Genomic DNA, 18,530 nt, shown 5'->3' on the forward strand with positions numbered 1-18,530 from the left:
GAGTGAAGGGAAACCAAGGCAAAGAAATGGAGGGATGTTCATAAAGCTAATCACACACACACACATATATATACATATTATGTGTGTGTGTGTGTGTGTGTATATATGGAGAGAGAGAGCTACACATATATGTTCACCAGGATGGAAGGGACCACAGCCTAAATGCATTTTGCAAACTATTTAAAACCTGAAAGCGAATATATGAACACCTTTTCAGCCACTCATACCCTTAAAGCACTTTCTTCTTTCTTTCCATTAAGAAAATAACTTCTCCTCTCCTACACCCCCCACACTCACCCCACCCCATCCCTTCCCATCTGAACCAACAGGTTAGATTGTTTTTATAACTGCATCCTTCAAGCAATCAAAAGGAAAACTGAAACCTGGGCTATCTGTGTTACGCTTTCCTGTTCAAAGACCTCCTTCTTCTACAGAATAACCACACATTTGTCACCAGATGTTACTGGGAGTATTAAGTGCTAGTATAGCAGTTGCTCTCTAGGGCTTCTGCCATCCTGGGGACTCACTGTGTGAAGGGCTGGCTGCACATCTCAAAAATTAGATTTGGCTCTGATGACTTTGAAAAAAAAAATCAAAATTACAAACCACCTAACAAATTAAAAAAGCAGGAAGAAGAAAGGCAGAGCCTCACAACGTTGCTACTCGGGCGTCTGAGCGGAGGCTGAAGGCATGCGCAGTGCGAACACGACCGGTAGCACTCCCAGTGCTCCTCCAATAGTTTTATTGCAGCCAGAGTCAATGCAAAGCTGCAGCTACAGCGATGTAAATCAGCCCTCGCTGCCGTCACGCTAATGGAAGAGTCAGGGCTCACAGTGATAACTCCTACAAACTGACTGAGCAGATTTCAGTGGACAACAGACTTTCCGTGCACACCTGGAATGAGAATGAAAGGCTAAACCCTGCCAGCCTTGAGCCCATCAGCAGTCATTCCTTGTCAGAGACCTCACTCCTCTCGGCCAGATTGCTCATGTGCATAATGACTATTTTATGTGATTAAGGGGGCTGCAGGGTAAGGCTCTACATTTGAATTAGAAATAATAAAATCATTTTTTATTCACAGCCGTGTGAGCCTTTGTTTGCAAGCTTTCAGGGAATGTTTGCGATCGCCAGGCAGGCCTGAAAAACATCACTTCACAACCAGAAGGCATAATGTCGTTCCTGAAGCAATGCTGGATACTGTATGAGAAGTATTTCTCCTTCCTCATGTTATGGCAAGAACGTTTACAAAAGACAAAACATGTGTTTTGTCTTATTTGGACAAGGTCCAAAATCTGGTTTTCTTCAACATGATTTTATTAGGTATATTATACACTGTTCTGCTGGAGGACAACAACATATGGCCGAACAGTACAACTTAATCCTAACTAAAGATTTCCTGTATCTACTGTAACCTAATCCAATGACAGATGCACACTTGCATGTGTGTGGAAGGTTAACACTCTGATTTTGTTTTCAACAAATTTATTCTGCCCGTTTACATCATATCATGAGAGCAAGGGGAAGAAAAAAACCAGGAGAGGCAGGGGATGACAGCCTGTGCTGTGGTGCCCTCTATTGAGCATCCAGCCCCTCAACCCCTCGCCTCAGCCTGAAGCAAACAAAGCACCAGTTTCCTCCTAAAAAAACAAAAAGGGGGGGTGGGGGGTCGAAAGGCAACTGTGTTTCCTCCTTCATTTTTTATAAGGGAGGAAATGTTACTGATAGCAAACAACTGTGAAGCAACTGTTAGGCATCTGATTGTGCATACGTGAGGAAAGGATTAAGTGACTCACGCCTGCTGGGCATTACTCACTTCACTCACCAGATAGGAAATACAATCAAGGCTCCATTGCAGAGAGGCAGGCAGCACTTGTCCAAGGACATCCCACCTGTCCCAAGGCCACCGATGCTCCTGCCTGAGCCCTAGCAAGATGGTAATCCATCCCTTTTGGAGCCAGTATCCAGCTTTCCACATCTCTGAGACAGTGCCAGTGGAGACACCTCCTGGAGAGTCCTCCGACCCTACACCAGCTCCTGTTTATGGGACAGCCACAGGGAAGGGATGGAGGTGCGAGGAGGAAGAGGGTAAAACCTCCAGAGAATGACTCTGCCTTAGATAGATGAGTTTTGAGTGGCTCCCTCCAGCACCAAGTGAGCCCCATGTAAAGCCATACAGAGCAGCAACACTGTGGCTGTACTTTCTCTCCTGTGGATCCAAACACTACGCTTCGCAAGGCTCCTGTGATGTTCTCCACCTCACCATAAACTGCACGTTTGAAGCCTGATCTAATGTGGGGTGTCCCTGCCCATGGCAGGGGGGTTGGAACTAGATGATCCTTGTGGTCCCTTCCAACCCTGAATGAAACTATGAAACTGAAACCATGAAACTATGAAAGTGAATCCTTCTTCCTAAACTACATACATTCTGGGGATCCAACAGGAAAAAAAAAGTCAGTGACTGAAACCCAACTTCATCTAAAAAAGTTTTGGTAGGTAGCTCTCCAATAAGCAAACCCAAAAGATCTCCTGTGATCTAAATCCCAAAGTTAAACCTGTGCAGCTGCAAAGGGATAAAAGCAAAGAGGATCTTACAGGAGCCAATACTATAAGATAGTGGTTTAATTCTGACCTCTAATTTAAGAATAAGCTTTTCCTATGAATTTAAAGACATCCCTCAGAGGGTGAGGATACTTACCAGGAAAAACCACATCATTTTCCTTATTCATACAAAGTCATTCATAACTGGAAAGGGGCTAGCTGACTTCCGTGAATGCAAATGGCCTCTTGAAATATTAAATTATGCCCAGGCAAGAAGTGAGCTTCACAGCTCATCACTCAGAGATAATAACCTGTAAGACAAGGTCTTATCCCGCATTTGTTCAGCAAAGCCAGATGAAAATGGGACACCTGTTTCCAGATTTCACCAAATTTGAGTGCTTTGCTTTAGTTTCCAGCTGTTGGCCTAATTTTCACACTGTGCTCAGCAAAGAAAGATTTCAAAAGGGCTCTAAGTACACACCTCGCCCCATGCTAGCTTGTTCTGGAGTGACACATGAAAGAGGACAAGAAAACTCTAGAGCCATCCACATACAGGCAACATGGAGGTGCTCCCAGGGCCAGAAGTTGATTACCAGAGAGCCTTCCTCTGCTCGATCCTTATTCCCTGGGCATGTGACTCCTGTCTGGGCAGACCCTACAGTGACCTGCTCGCACAGCAACAGGCATGGGGCACACACTGAGATTGTGAGAGACCTAAACTCTGTTTTAGAGATGGCTTGGAGGTGATAATCTCACAAGGCACAGAATGCAGAGAGAAGCTCAGGTTCTTGCATCACAGGCAGGCATTTGAAAAATGTTACCTGTGAACTTCTCCCTTGACAGGTCCACAAAGGCTCAAATCCCATTTCTTCCCACTGCCATACAGCAGCACCAGCAGGGCTGTGAGCTTGTGGTAGTGACTGCCATCACTGCTAGAGCAAACTCAGCACTCAGCTTTGCAGCTCTGGATTACACTGCCTCCACACAACTACTTTCTGTCTCCTTTCCCACCCCTTCCAATATACCAGGGAGGTACTGCTTTCCCCTGGCACTGCCACGCTACAGAATGTGCAGCATTCAGACCTAGAGCTATAGTACAGTTAAGTATGTATATACATATATAAATATATGTGGAAAGTGTCCCTGCCCATGGCAAGGGGTTGAAACTAGATGATCCTTGAGGTCCCTTCCAACCCTGACAATTCCATGATTCTATTACATATATACATTTATATCACAGGATCACAGGATGTTAGGGGTTGGAAAGGACCTCCAGAGATCGTCTAGTCCAAACCCCCTGCCAGAGCAGCACCATAGAACCTAGCACAGGTCACACAGGAACAAATCCAGATGAGTCTTCAAAGTCTCCAGAGAATGAGACTCCACAACCTGTTCCAGTACTCTGTGACCCTCACAATGAAAAAGTTGCTCCTCATGTTCAGGTGGAACCTCTTGTGCTGTAGTTTATATCCATTGCCCCCTGTCCTATCACAGGGTGCAACTGAGCAGAGCCTGTCCCCTCCCTCTTGACAACCAGACCTCAGATATTTATAAACCTTTATTAAATCCCCTCTCAGTACTCTCTTCTCCAGACTAAAAAGTCCCAGGGCTCTCAGCCTCTCCTCATAGGAAAGTGCTCCCAACCCTTCATCGTCCTTGTAGCCCTCTGTTGGACTCACACATACACGCAGGCACTTGTTAATGAGTCCCACAAATTCTGTTTCAAAGGAAGAACCTTTGCTTCAGACTCTTCTGTTAAAAGATGGGGAAACCCTCATCACAGCAGCCTAGCTGAGCCAGTAGAAAGACGCCTCCTGTGAGCAGCAGCACAGAAAAGCCAGCCAGCAGAGGGCAACGGCACAGCACATAAGGTGCCAAACCAATTCATCACAACACAACACTTATCTGAAAATTCCTCCCAACTGTTCCCCAGGGCTGAGAGAAATCTGACACCTTTCTAAACATAATCCGAGTTCAAACATTGAAATCATTACCTTACAAGAGGGATGCCTCTTTTCCCACTCCTGGACTAGGGCAAAATGCTCCACATGCTGTCATTTTCTGCTGTCAGTACCCATTCAAGCCACATACATCCACAAAACTAGAGAGTGAGTGTATGTTTTAAGAGAATCTTCCTCTCTCTTTTGGCTTTCTGAAGCACACAGTGGTTGTAAATATTTTTAACACTGACATACTGTATCTTGTTACCAGGTTGGCCTCTGCCATTTTAAAATGAGAGTGATTTTGGAAATGCACAACTTTGTGAAGCAGCACAGCTAAGCTAGAACTACTCAGGCCCGGTGACCTGAATTCCCATGCCACTCATATGACCATTAATATCACTTTCAGAAGCACAGGAACTCTATTTCACCCTCTTCCTTTCCTGAGCTGCAGGTAAACAGCCCCTCTGATCCTTTTCTGCTTTCCCTTCCCCCTGTCACATACCTTCATCCAGTATTTATCAGCAATCCTTTTGGCCACAGATCCTATCTAACTGTGTACAGAGTACTCCTGCAGCAGTCAGCTCTCCCTGCCTTCAGCTAACAAACATACCTCAGGACCAATGATTTGCTGTCTGTTGGACAAGCCTATAGTTATAATACACTGACTGAGAAAGTAATGAGTCCAATATTCCTCCACCCACTGACCACAAGGTCTACTTAATGCCCACTTAAAACCTGCTTAAGTGATTTTCTTGTTTCCTTCGCTTATTCAGCCATGAATAGTCTTTACTGAGGTTTTGGGGTTTTTTTTCACCATGCCCTTACCTTCAACAATGGCTAAAGACATCCTGAAAATACGTGCACAATTCTGGCCCCAGAATCTACTCTCACAGCAGCAGTGACAGCAGAAAATTACACTAACAGCACCTCTCCCACTGCAGAAGGTGAGCTTTTTACAGCAGCAGGATTGGGGTACAGCAGTAGGACTGAAACTCACACAGTACTCCCTTGTAACACAGCTCAGACTCCAGCTAAGTCTGATGAATGATTTTACACAGATTGCAGCTGTACTGAAAATGGTCACAACTGTTTATTTTTGTGGGCCTGGTAAACAAAGTAATTGGCTTTATAGGAAATATCTGTGGTAGGAAATCTCACTACAGAATTTTGGGAGGCTCCCAAGGGTTTAGCTCACAAAGACACTGATTTTCCACGAATGCAAAGAAGGAGAAAAGTTTTTTGTACAGGAACATCTAGGTCATTCTTCCAAGTTAGAAACAGACATCATAGAATCATAGAATTGTCAGGGTTGGAAGGGACCTCAAGGATCACCTAGTTCCAACCCCCCTGCCATGGGCAGGGACACCTCACACTACATCAGCTTGCTCACGGCCACACCCAGCCTGGCCTTAAAACTCTCCAGGGATGGAGTTTCTACCACCTTCCTGGGCAACCTGTTCCAGTGTTTCACCAGCCTCATGGTGAAGAACTTCTTAACATCCAATCTGAATCTACCCATTTCTATTTTTGCTCCATTCCCCCTAGTCCTGTCGGTACCTGACACCCTAAAAAGTCTATCACCAGCTTTCTTGTAGGCCCCCTTAAGATAAAGCATCTCCCAGATTTAGTACACAAGTGAGAAGAGACAGAAATCCGAACTGATCTATAACCAATGCACTGAAACCCAACGGGAAAGCCCCAGTTGAAGTTTCCTTACAATGAACAGCGCTGAAGTCACGTGGATGAAAGATGACTGCGCCAAGAAACCCGAATGTGTAATGCGCACATATGACCACACGGTGGCGCCGAAGTACCAGGGATGGGCTATTTTAAAGCGGCAAGCATCACCTCATAAAAAATGCCAACATCCCCAGCGTATCACAGTATCACAGTACATTAGAGGTTAGAAGAGACCTCCGAAGATCGAGTCCAACTCCCCCTGCCAAAGCAGGATCACCCAGGGTAGTCCACACAGGAATCCATCCAGGTGGGTTTGGAATGCATCCAGAGAAGGAGACCCCACAACCTCTCTGGGCAGCCTGTTCCAGGGTTCTGTCGCCCTCCCTGTATAGAAGTTTCTCCTCATGTTGAGGTGAAATCTTCTGTGTTCAAGCTTGTACCTGTTGTTCCTTGTCTTATTATTGCACACCACCAAAAAGAAATTGGCCCCCTCCACTTGACACCTACCCCTCAGGTATTGATAACCATTGATCAGATCCCCTCTCAGTCTTCTCAAGACTAAAGAGCCCCAGGTTTCTCAGTCTCTCTTCATAGCAGAGATGCTCAAGTCCCCTAATCATCCTCGTGGCTCTCTGTGGTAGACTCTACTTACTTTTCCAGGAACTCTTGCAGACCCTGCCGGCGATGGTCCACATGATGAGGATTGTTCATGTTGAAAAAGGGAGTTTTAGATGGCAGTTCAGGTAGCTGTCTTTATAAACAAGAAGCAAATGCACAGTTAAAACCAAATCAAAAACACAGGATAAAAATACAAGAAGCAAACGTCGACCCTGAGCGTGTGACAATCAGGGGTAGTGCTCCAGAAGCTCATGAAATGGAATTTGGGAACACAAGGATGAGAAACCAGAGGGCTTCTCACACACCTCAGAGGGAAAAATAATTTAATCTGATTTTTCTGGCCCAGTTATTAAGCCTGTGCACACGTCTGGGTAGACCTCTTATCGCTCTTACAGAACAGAAGCACATCTTAAAAGTGCAGAGAGGAAGTATGTACACTTCCACTAGCTAGCTGCTTCTGCTACCTGCATGTAGCTAAAGGAAACCCAGCTCAAACCTGTGACAAATTAGGGGTTGGGAACCTCACCAAACAAAGGCTGTCAGTACAAACCACATCCTTCTGGGTTTGGAGCTGAGAAAATGTCTTACATAGAATAATAGAATTGTTAGGGTTGGAAGGGACCTCAAGCAGCATCTAGTTCCAACCTCCCTGGATGGGCAGGGACACCTCACTCAGAGGTTGCTCAGAGCCACATCCAGCCTGGCCTTCAAAACCTCCACGGATGAGGCTTCTACCGCCTTCCCAGGCAACCTGTTCCAGGGTCTGGAACAAACTTGTGCTGGTGAGAAACACAGGATACTTTCCAGCTTTGGAGCTGTGTATTTCTCAGAATTAAGATCCTCCCCTTCCCATGCCTGACAGATTGTTCAGTAGCCGCACGTAAAGCTGCTCACATCAGCACCGCGTTGCTCTGAAGCCTCTGCCGAAGCCAAACAAATTCTCGGAAGCGTCGCCTGACACAGGATGTTTTCCTTGTGAAGCACATACTGTTTGTCTGTTGGGAAATAACAATTAAATACATAAATAAATAAATAAATAAATATATGTATAGATTTCACTTTGTAAATCAGCTTAAGCTAAAGTACAGGCACGGTATTAAGAGCACGGCAAGATGCTAATCCCTGAGACACCAACGGAAAAGCTTGACGTGAATTCGGTTTAGGTTAAGGATTGAGCTTTAATCTCAGACAGGACTGGTGACACCTTTTACTGCTTCTGAGGGAAATATTTTTCATCACTTTTTTTCTTTTTTGCTTTTTAAAAGCAAGATATCAATTCTGGCACAGCTTGCAGTAACAGGAAAAAAGGCCTCAGAGTAAAAAGCTTTCTGCAGACAACGCCAGTCTTTGCAGGAGGCAGAAAGCAACCAACCAACATTCAGCTGTTCTAGTTATAATCCTCCAAACACTTAGCTACATAGAGAATCATAGAATCAGTCAGGGTTGGAAGGGACCACAAGGATCATCTAGTTCCAACCCCCTGCCATGGGCAGGGACACCCCACACTAGATCAGCCTGGCCAGAGCCTCATCCAGCCTGGGCTTAAACACCTCCAGGGATGGGGCCTCAACCACCTCCCTGAACAACCCATTCCAGGGCTTAACCACTCTCATGGTAAAGAACTTCCTCCTCACGTCCAGTCTGAATCTTCCCACCTCCAGCTTCATTCCATTCCCCCCAGTCCTGGGCTGCCTGGGGAGGTGGTGGAGTCACCATCATCAGAGGTGTTCAGGAGGAGACTTGATAGGGTGCTTGGTTGCACAGTTTGGTTGATTTGGTGGGTTGGATGGTAGGTTGGATGCAATGATCTTGAAGGTCTCTTCCAAACTGGTCTGGTCTGGTCTGGTCTGGTCTGGTCTGGTCTATTCTATTCTATTCTATTCTATTCTATTCTATTCTACCTGACATCCTAAAAGTCCCTCACCAGCCTTCCTGTAGGCCCCCTTCAGATACTGGAAAACCACAATGAGGTCACCTGGGAGCCTTCTCTTCTCCAGACTGAACAGCCCCAACTCCTCCAGTCTGTCCTCATAGGAGAGGTGCTCCAGCCCTCTGATCATCCTCGTGGCCCTTCTCTGGACACATTCCAGTATGTCCAGATCCCTCTTGTAATAGAGGCTCCAGAACTGGAGGCAGTACTCCAGGTGGGGTCTCACCAGAGCTGAGTAGAGGGGGAGACCTGCTGGCCACATTTCTCTTGATGCAGCCCAGGATCTGATTGGCTTTGCGGGCTGCAAGTGCACACTCATGTTGAGCTCATGTTGAGCTTTTTGTCCACCAGCACCCCCAAATCCCTCTCCTCAGGGCTGCTTTCCAGCCAGTCACTGCCCAGCCTGCATTTGTGCCTGGGATTGCCTCGACCCAGATGCAGGACCCTGCACTTTGGTTCCTCCAAAATGCAATCCTGTTCAAATCAAATCAATGAAACAAATGTGACTGCTCTCCACATTTGGAAATGTTCCCACAGAACACTATTAGTTGGCTAGAGGGGAAAAAAAAAAAAAAGTCAATTCATCAAAAGACTTTAATTTCATCAGGGAAATTAAATGCTTTTGACAAATCTTCCTGCAGAGCATACATTTAGATGAAATGACACCTACCAAAGAGAACTCCATTATAAATCTGCCTGCAGTCCAACCCCACCCTTAGTCATTTGCCAGGAGCCACAGCTCCTAGACAGCCACATGACAGGCCTAGAGGGCCTAAAAGTGACAGCTTTTGGGAACAGATGAGTATCTGGGGTACAGGATCACAGGATGTAAGGGACTGGAAGGGATCTCTGGAGATCATTGAGTCCAACCCTGCTGCCAGAGCAGGACCATAGAATCTAGTGCAGGTCGCATAGGAATGCATGCAGATGGGTCTTGAAAGTCTCCAGAGAAGGAGACTCCACAGCCTCTCTGGGGAGCCTGTTTCAGTGCTCTCTGACTCTGACAGTGAAGAAGTTCCTCCTCATGTTGAGGTGGAATGTCCTGTGCTGTAATTTATATCCACTGCCCCTTGTCCTATCAGAAGGTGCAGAGCCTGTCCCCTCCCTCTTGACACCCAGCCCTCGGATACTTATAAACATTAAATCCCCTCTCAGTCTTCTCTCCAGACTAACCAGCCCCAGGTCCCTCAGTCTCTCCTTGTAGGGCAGTGCTCCAGTCCCTTCATCATCCTCGTAGCCCTACCTCACAATTTAAGAAGCCAAATGCTCTGGGTGCTGGGCAGAAGGGGAACACAGCTTGTCTAAAAGCCTGGCAGACCCAAGATTTTGAATCCATTGAAAAGCATGGATAGAACTGACCTAGAGACTTGGTCTCTGAAAGCCCTGTCCCTGTGCTGGCAGGAAGCTGAGCTCATACCAGCTTCAGAGCTGCCCAGTGCTGAATCATGTTAAGACTGGGTCCAAATGACACCACCCCAATGTAGCAGTCCCTGAGAATGCCAGTAATGTACTTCTGTTCAGAAGCACCTAAACAACAACAGAGCACCCACCCCAACAAATCTACAGAATTTCTATTTACCAGAAGTAAAAAAATCTAATTGCTTTGGAACCAGTACTTAAACTACATTGCAAAATCTAAGTTTCACATCTCTGGTTGCCACACAGGAGAGAAGTACTCGTCAGGATGGATACTTAATAAGCCATCATCTGACTGCTTGCTCTCATTATGCTGAATGCTTGACTCTCCCACACAGGAAGGAAATGCTTTCAGTCTTGTGCCAACCATTAACCATGCAACTCTGTGCTCTCCAATTCTTCATTTGATAGCAGATACACTTCACAAAATATGTTTACATTGCAATTAAAATCTAGAAATTAGGGTAACTCCTTCCATATGTCATCCACCAAAGAAGAATAACTGACAAAACAAAATTATGTATAGTAGAGATTTAAGACACAGGAGAGCCATAATTCTAAGTGCAGTCCCATTAACATATGGTAGGTTACAATTACAAACCCAAATGTAGTGACTTGACATATCCAAGCATCACTAAATTAGCATAATATTAATGTCAAGGTACACTGACAACAACTACCTTGCAGGAACCAAATAGCATGGGGGGGATAAAAGGAGAACTTAAAGTACAAACAACCAGATAATTACTTGAGAAGAAAGTTGTTTTCCCATTAATAACTGAACACCAAAATACTTCTATAAGGTCTTCCCTAAAGACATCATTGGCTATGATAGTTCTTCTATTTGACAAGTGAAGCTAAGAACAGTCTCTGTTGCAAGACACTGTGGAGTGCCTACGTGAACACAAGACAGGGTTCAGCTCCCAGATATGCCAGACCTACTACATAGCCTTTGGCCAACCCACTTTACTTGTGCTGCTGCTGCTCAGTTGTTACAAGGAGAACAATATCCTCCAGCCTCCCAGAAGCAGCGTAAAGAAATTCCATTAATACAGAATCACAGAAACATTCAGGCTGGAAAAGACCCTCAGGGTCACCAAGTCCAGCTGAGAACCCTACTCTGCAAGGTTCACCCCTAAACCATATCCCCAAGCACCATGTCCAAACTGCCTTTAAACACATCCAGGGCAGCCTCCAACCACCTCCCTGGGCAGCACATTCCAATGCCTGGCCACTCTTATCCTGAAAAAATGTTTCCTCATGTCCAGTCTAAACCTACCCAGTCACAGCTTGAGGCCATTCCCTCTTGTTCTGTCACTAATTACCTGTGAGAAGAGACCAGCACCAGCCTCTCTACAACGTCCTTTCAGGTAGCTGTAGAGAGCAAAGAGGTCTCCCCTCAGCCTCCTCTTTTCCAAACTGAACAGCCCCAGCTCCTTCAGTCGCTCTTCATCAGATGTATTCTCCAGGCCCTTCCCCAGCTTTGTTGCCCTCCTCTGCACTCTCCCCAAAGAGAACCACGGCTTGGAGAGAAACAGTAGTAAGACCCAAAGAACCTGTGCTGATGCTTTTATACTTACATGAATAAATATCTCATAGTCTATGTAAGAATGCCAGGAGTCTTCTTTCTGCATTCTGGGATCTCGCACCAGGACAGTTACAAATTCCTGCAAGCGCATAATACAAACAAGTAAGTAATTTCAGAAGACAAAGGCAGCCTGAAAGCCTCTTGATTGCTTCTGCTCTTCTACAAACTGATGTGCTCAGATTAAAAGCTGAACTGCTGTTGTATTGAATTTTGCAACCCTATAAAAGGAGAAGCAAAAAGCAATGAATCATCTGAGCTACAGCACATGCCTGGGAATTTCCTCTCCAAACTGCTAGCTGAAAAGGAATATTTCAGATTAAGTAATGCTGTGAAAAGCCATACATGTTTCATGCATGGGAGATTTGGTGAGCCCTGTAGCTACAAACTGAAAATGTAACACTCAAAGTCATGTGTAAAAGAGAAGTAGGTTTTTTTTTCCCCACCCTTGTAGAAAACATTCACAAAGAAGGTGTTGCAAACCTGTTTCACGTACCAAATACATACATACAGCATTCTAGTTGCTTCTAAATTTGTCATTGCACCTATATATTTTTTAATGAAGTATTCACACCCATTGATTTTAGGGGTCTGAGGTAAGTGGTCCATGAGGAGCTGAAGCACTGCCTTTTTTTGTCTGTGCCCTAAATGACTCACTCCAGCCTAGTGGAAAAAGGATCATAGAATCATTAAGGTTGGAAAAGATCTCTAAGATCATCAAGCCTGGAAGAATAGGATAGGATAGGATAGGATAGGATAGGATAGGATAGGATAGGATAGGATAGGATAGGATAGGATAGGATAGGATAGGATAGGATAGGATAGGATAGGATAGGATAGGATAGGATAGGATAGACCAGGTTGGAAGAGACCTTCAAGATCATCATGTCCAACCCAGCAACCAATCCAACCCACCTAAACAACTAAACCATGGCACCAAGCACCCCATCAAGTCTCCTCCTGAAGACCTCCAATGATGGTGACTCCACCACCTCCCCAGGCAGCCCATTCCAATGGGCAATCACTCTCTCTGTATAGAACTTCTTCCTAACCTCCAGCCTAAACCTCCCCTGGTGCAGCCTGAGACTGTGTCCTCTTGTTCTGGTGCTGGCTGCCTGGGAGAAGAGACCAACATCCACCTGTCTACAACTTCCCTTCAGGTAGTTGTAGAGAGCAATAAGGTCACCCCTGAGTCTCCTCCTCTCCAGGCTAAGCAACCCCAGCTCCCTCAGTCTCTCCTCATAGGGCTTGTGTTCCAAACCCCTCACCAACTTCGTTGCCCTTCTCTGGACACGCTCCAGCAAATCAATATCCTTCAACATATTCAATGCAGGGAATTTGAGGTCTCAAGCCTAGTGTCCCAGATGCTCTGTGGAAGGAAATTAATCCTTCTCTGCTGTGTATGTTTCCTGATACAGAAGGAATTTAAGCCACAGGATGCAGGACCTGGATGCTGCTGTATCCCAGTTTGCCCATCAACCTGACCAAGGAAGCAACACTGCCACACTGCAGAGCATAATTCTCCATTTAGGAGGGACAATGATGTAAGAGTATTTGTCACAGATTTTGTCATATATGGTCTATTTCCTTTTAATTCCCACATTTCTGTCATGATTTATAGGGATCACAAGGAGTACTGAGAGGCCTATGGGCATTACTGTCTTGTAACAGAGCATCATTAATAGGAACTGGAAAAGGCTGAAGAATTATATGTGCCTAACCATATTAGCAAGCAACAAATGGGCTGCTCTACCTCAGCTGCTTGGATAAGCTATTCACCCAAAGAGCTAAACCAACTACTTAATGACTCCAAGAAAACCATAGCATTTTAAGCTGTAGATATGGCCTCCCTAAGAGGAAGACATTGCACAAGATCTCCAGGTACACAGGAATCAGTTGTGGGAGGAATGCAAGTGTCTCTGGTACTTAAGTAGTATGCTTTTGCATAAATTAAGACATTTTAAGCTAGAAAGCTCTCCAAATATAGCTCTTCCTGCCCCAACCACAGATGTCAGAAAAGAAACCTTTATTCTTCAGCCAAGTCTTCTCCCCCCACCACACACAGTTCAGTGTGCCACCAGCTGCAGCCTTCAATGGGCTGCCAGAACAATGACAACCTTGAACGGAAAAGATTTGGGTTTTTTGCCCTGAATAGTCATTCCACCATGTGCATGGCAGGGAGGTGTTCATGGCCTGGAATAAATCATTTTCCACGCTGATTTCCAGGCAGTACTGCTAGAAGGTTGGGAAGCCTGAGCTTAGTGGCTGGATATAACTCATGGTTTTATCTCACTTGGCCCAGCTCCTGCTCACAGCTCCTGCTCTGCTTTATTGCTGGATACTCTTTGGGTGCATGTCACAAGCACCTTGGCAAAGAAAGGTGATTCCATTTGAAAGGCTTCCACCATCTCTGATGCTTCATTCCTCATTGAAAAGCAACAGAGGCCAAATTCTCCTCTGCAGCTTTTTAACCCCTCACCAATGTGGCACTACAGGAATAAATGAGCAGAGCTGTAATCCCTCCCTTCTACCAGCTGAGGGTCATAACTTTACTCTCACAAAAATATTAATGGGAGACATGAGGTAGTTATTCCCCATCCTGAGCAGATCCTGAGCAATGAATAAAGGAAAGGAAATAAATTTGTGGCTATTTTTTATTCTGCCTGCCTCACTGGCTATCATATTCATCACACACATATAGGCACAGCATACTTTTGGGCCCACTTCTGTAGCATCTGTTTGTACCCATAGTCTTATGTTCTCCCAAGCTTTGGTCTTCCCTGTCTCCTGTTTCCCTGTGTCCTACTCTTTCCCAGAGCTGCAACTACTTCTCCTCAACTGACTTTTCTATCCTGAGCATTAAATGCATCAGTCCTGCAAATGAAGAAGAGGAAGCTTCAAATGGGAGACTGCTCTCCTCTTCCCTTTAACTGCTGCAGCCCAAGAGTCCCAACTGCAGGTAGCCTGCTCATAATCTAATCTTAGTCCTCCTCTCATCCACCATGGAATCAGTCTCTCATTTCCCTTCCTTTTGTCCAGGTTCCTCAAATCACTTCCAAGTAACCTCCCATAACCCTCTCCTTTGTACAGAATCAAAATAATCTTTGGAGTAAGAATGTTTCTTTCAACCTCTATTACACCAAAGGATCATGATGTGGTTAGTAGGTCGAAAGAGGTTCTCCTCCTCTCTACTCTGCCCTGGGGAGACCGCATATGGAATATTGTGTCCAGTTCTGGGCCCCTCAGCTCAAGAAGGACCTCAGGGAACTGCTTGAAAGAGATCAGTGCAGAGCCACAAAAACGATTAAGGGAGTGGAGCAACTTCCTTACGAGAAGAGACTGAGGGAGCTAGGGCTCTTTAGCTTGGAGGAGACTAAGGGGTGACCTCATCAATGTTTACAAATGTCTAAAGGGTGAATGCCAAGAACATGGAGTCAAGCTGGTTCTGGTGATGCTCAATGACAGGACAAGGGGCAGTGGGTGGAGGTTGAGGCACAGCAAGTTCCATGGAAACATGAGGAAAAAAATTTTCACCGTAAGGCTGACAGGACACTGGAACAGGCTGCCCAGGGTGGGTTGTGGAGTCTCTCTGGAGGTATTCCAAACCCACCTGGATGTGTTCCTGTGTGATCTGCTCTAGGTGATCCTGTTCTGGCAGTAGGATTGGACTGGAGGATTTTTTGAGGTCCCTTCCAACTCCTAATATTCTGTGACTCTGTGTGACTGAAACATACTATTGGATATGCTCTGGGTTAGCCTTGGTTTCCCTTGCAAATCATTCCAGACCACATGATTTACATTAAAAAAACCACCAAAGCCAAAAACACACAAAAACAAACTAACAAAAAACTCTGTACACTTCTAATTTCCAATTAAATAGTCACAAGAGTTTCAATACTGAGGAACACAGGCACCCTTCAGACTCTGCCCACAGAAGAAAGCAGAGCAGCTGCACATGCTGCAGCAGGCAGGTCACCAGGCAGTGTATCACTGAGCCAAGAGCAAAAGTGATCTGCAGTACAGCAAAGCACCTCAGCAAACTGCAGCCCTCGCACACAGTCCCTACCAGCTCGGATTTGAAGCACCACAATTTCAGCAGCAGACTGTTTCATTTCTGTTTGTTTTTTTTTTTAACCTCCTCTGATTACCAAAGAATGCTGAGTTCAGAATGAAGCAAGATAAACATTAAGCAACTTGAAAACAAAACCAGAAATGTACAGCCTTTCTCAAAATCTCTGGTTACTTCCCCTACAAAACCCAACTTGAATCCAGGAAGTGTTTTTCCCAATTCTTGTTATAGTTTCTGCTGCTCTGAAACAGTGGCATTGCACACCCAGACTATCTTTGACCTTTAAACTTCCTCCAGGATAAAAGACACCACTGGGGCAACACTGATTTAATCAAAGCAGCCGTAACTGCCTGGTATAGATGCAGACAAATCACAGAATCACCAAGGTAGGAAGAGATCATCAAGTCCAAACCATCACCACAGACCTCATGACTAAACCATGGCACCAAGTGCCACATCCATTCCCCTCTTGAACACCTCCAAGGATGGTGACTCCACCACCTCCCTGGGCAGCCCATTCCAATGCCTAACGATTCTCTCAGAAGACTGAAGACAGAAGACTTCTGACAGAAGTGGTGCTTATGCCTACAAATGTAGGCTTATAAAGGAGATAGATAGATAGATAGATAGATAGATAGATAGATAGATAGATAGATAGATAGATAGATAGATAGATAGAGATATTCATATACAGACTATGTTAGGGTTCAAGAAGAGTTAGGTGGCAGGATATTCCTCCGGGAGACTGCTGTTGTATGCTCAGTCCATCTTGAACTCACCAGTCACAGTCACCACATTACAACAGTTTAGGGTAACAGTTGCCTTTCTCCTCTGTATATACTCCTTTCCCTCTTCACCTTGCTATAAAAATTAGGATAGAGTCCATAGTCATGTCTACCTTTAAAAACTGCACTGTTCACCTGGGGCAAGTGTGGCTGACTTCTTCCTCCCACAACTCACGTGAAAACTAACTTCATCTTTTGTCACAAGACTGCATCGCAGCCCAGCCATACAACCCATGAAGCAGAGCCCAATAGGAGCCAAGGTTTCAGGAACTTTTCACTTCCATCAGCTGCAATCCTTTTCAAGAAGTCTTCTTCCCCTCCCAGCCAGTTCTGCTTTTTTCCAGAACTGCAGATCTAGCTATTATGTCACATTCTATATACTTTCTCTTTAGTTTAGGTTGGTTCATGGGTGTGGTTTTTTTTCAACCGAGGAGCACAATACATGCATTCAAAAACTATGGATGTCCTGTAATGCTTAAGTGCAACAATTATCTCAAAACCAGAACTTATGTGCAGACAGTTCAAAGTGTCCAAGATTGCGCAAGGAGCAATATAGGATCACAGGATCACAGGATGTGAAGAGTTGGAAGGGACGTCTGGAGATCATCAAGTCCAACCCCCCTGCCAGAGCAGGGCCATAGAATCTAGCACAGTTCACACAAGAATGCATCCAGATGAGTCTTCAAAGTCTCCAGAGAAGGAGACTCCACAGCCTCTCTGGGGAGCCTGTTCCAGTGTTCTGTGACCCTCACAATGAAAAAGTTCCTCCTCATGTTGAGGTGGAACCTCCTGTGCTGTAGTTTATACCCATTGCCCCTTGTCCTATCACAGGGTGCAACTGAGCAGAGCCTGTCCCCTCCCTCTTGCCACCCAACCTCAAATATTTATAAACATTTATTAAATCCCCTCTCAGTCTTCTCTTCTCCAGACTAAACAGCCCCAGGTCTCTCAGCCTCTCCTCACAGGGCAGTGCTCCAATCCCTTACTCGCCCTCATAGCCCTCCATCAGACTCTCTCAAGTAGATTCCTGTCCCCCCTGAATTGGGGAGACTGAAACTGGACACAGAATAGGGCAGGGTAGAGGGGGAGGAGAACCTCCCTCGATCTGCTGAACACACTCCTCTTAATGCACCCCAGGATCCCACTGGTCCTCTTGGCCACCAGGGCACATTGCTGTCCCATGCAGAACTTGCTATCCACCAGGACTCCCAGGTCCTTCTTCACAGAGATGCTCTCCAGCAGATTGCCTCCTCACCTGTACTGGTCCAGTGTATATATACTCAACAAAAAGCAACTGGGGATAAAAAAGAAAAACAAAAAGCAGTATCTCCATTTATTCCTCCTCCCTGGCAACTGCTAAATTCATAAGCAAAAACATTTCCTATCCAGAGCGCTAGTGCTACAGCTTTGATATGGATCCCAGCAGCCATGCTGGCACAAATATCCTCACTGTGGGAAAAGCACCCACCCTGCAGTGGGACAGAAAGGCAAGCTGATTGAGCATGTTTTGGGATCCAGGCCATTTACAATCAGCAGGTGATTCTGTTAAATGAAGACCTGCAAAGCTGGCCTGCCAAAGAGCTGAAGGAGGAAGTCTTATGAAGATAAGATGGCCTGGTTTTGGCTAAAACTGATGAAACGGGGTTCAAATAACAAAAGCACCTAAATTCAAAGCAGATTCTGAGGGCTGGGGTGCCTGAGCAAAGACCTTTGCTTAATTAACTGTAATTTTTATATAAAAAGTTCACACCTCTTAATATCTAATGAGGAAAATTAAGTACATGCTTAACATGTATGATTATGTTACTCAACTTCCCTCCCAAATCATGCTAAACTTCACCTAGAAGGCAGGGACAACCTGGGCTGAGGGATCAAACCCACAAGAGGGACATCTCACCAGGGCTAGTGAGGATGATGCAGCATGGCCAGTAGCGACACCCCCACCAGCTGCAGCAGCTGACCCGAG

The 18,530-nt window shown here is 45.5% G+C and overlaps 1 protein-coding gene across 1 annotated transcript in view; it reads right to left on the reverse strand.

Moving 5' to 3' along the window:
- SNX10 (sorting nexin 10) overlaps positions 1-18,530 on the reverse strand; it is a 46,439-nt gene that overhangs the window by 6,299 nt on the left and 21,610 nt on the right. Inside the window, exons 3-5 of the mRNA XM_068169647.1 lie at positions 11,706-11,792; positions 7,674-7,774; positions 6,814-6,912 (exon numbers count right to left, since the gene is read on the reverse strand). Of these exons, the coding sequence (XP_068025748.1) occupies positions 6,814-6,912; positions 7,674-7,774; positions 11,706-11,792 (287 nt within the window). The remainder of the gene's footprint in view (positions 1-6,813; positions 6,913-7,673; positions 7,775-11,705; positions 11,793-18,530) is intronic.

Source organism: Melanerpes formicivorus, unplaced genomic scaffold, assembly GCF_026170545.1.
Source record: "Melanerpes formicivorus ecotype bairdi unplaced genomic scaffold, bMelFor1.0.p_v2 SCAF_207, whole genome shotgun sequence".
NCBI classification, from domain to species: domain Eukaryota; kingdom Metazoa; phylum Chordata; class Aves; order Piciformes; family Picidae; genus Melanerpes; species Melanerpes formicivorus.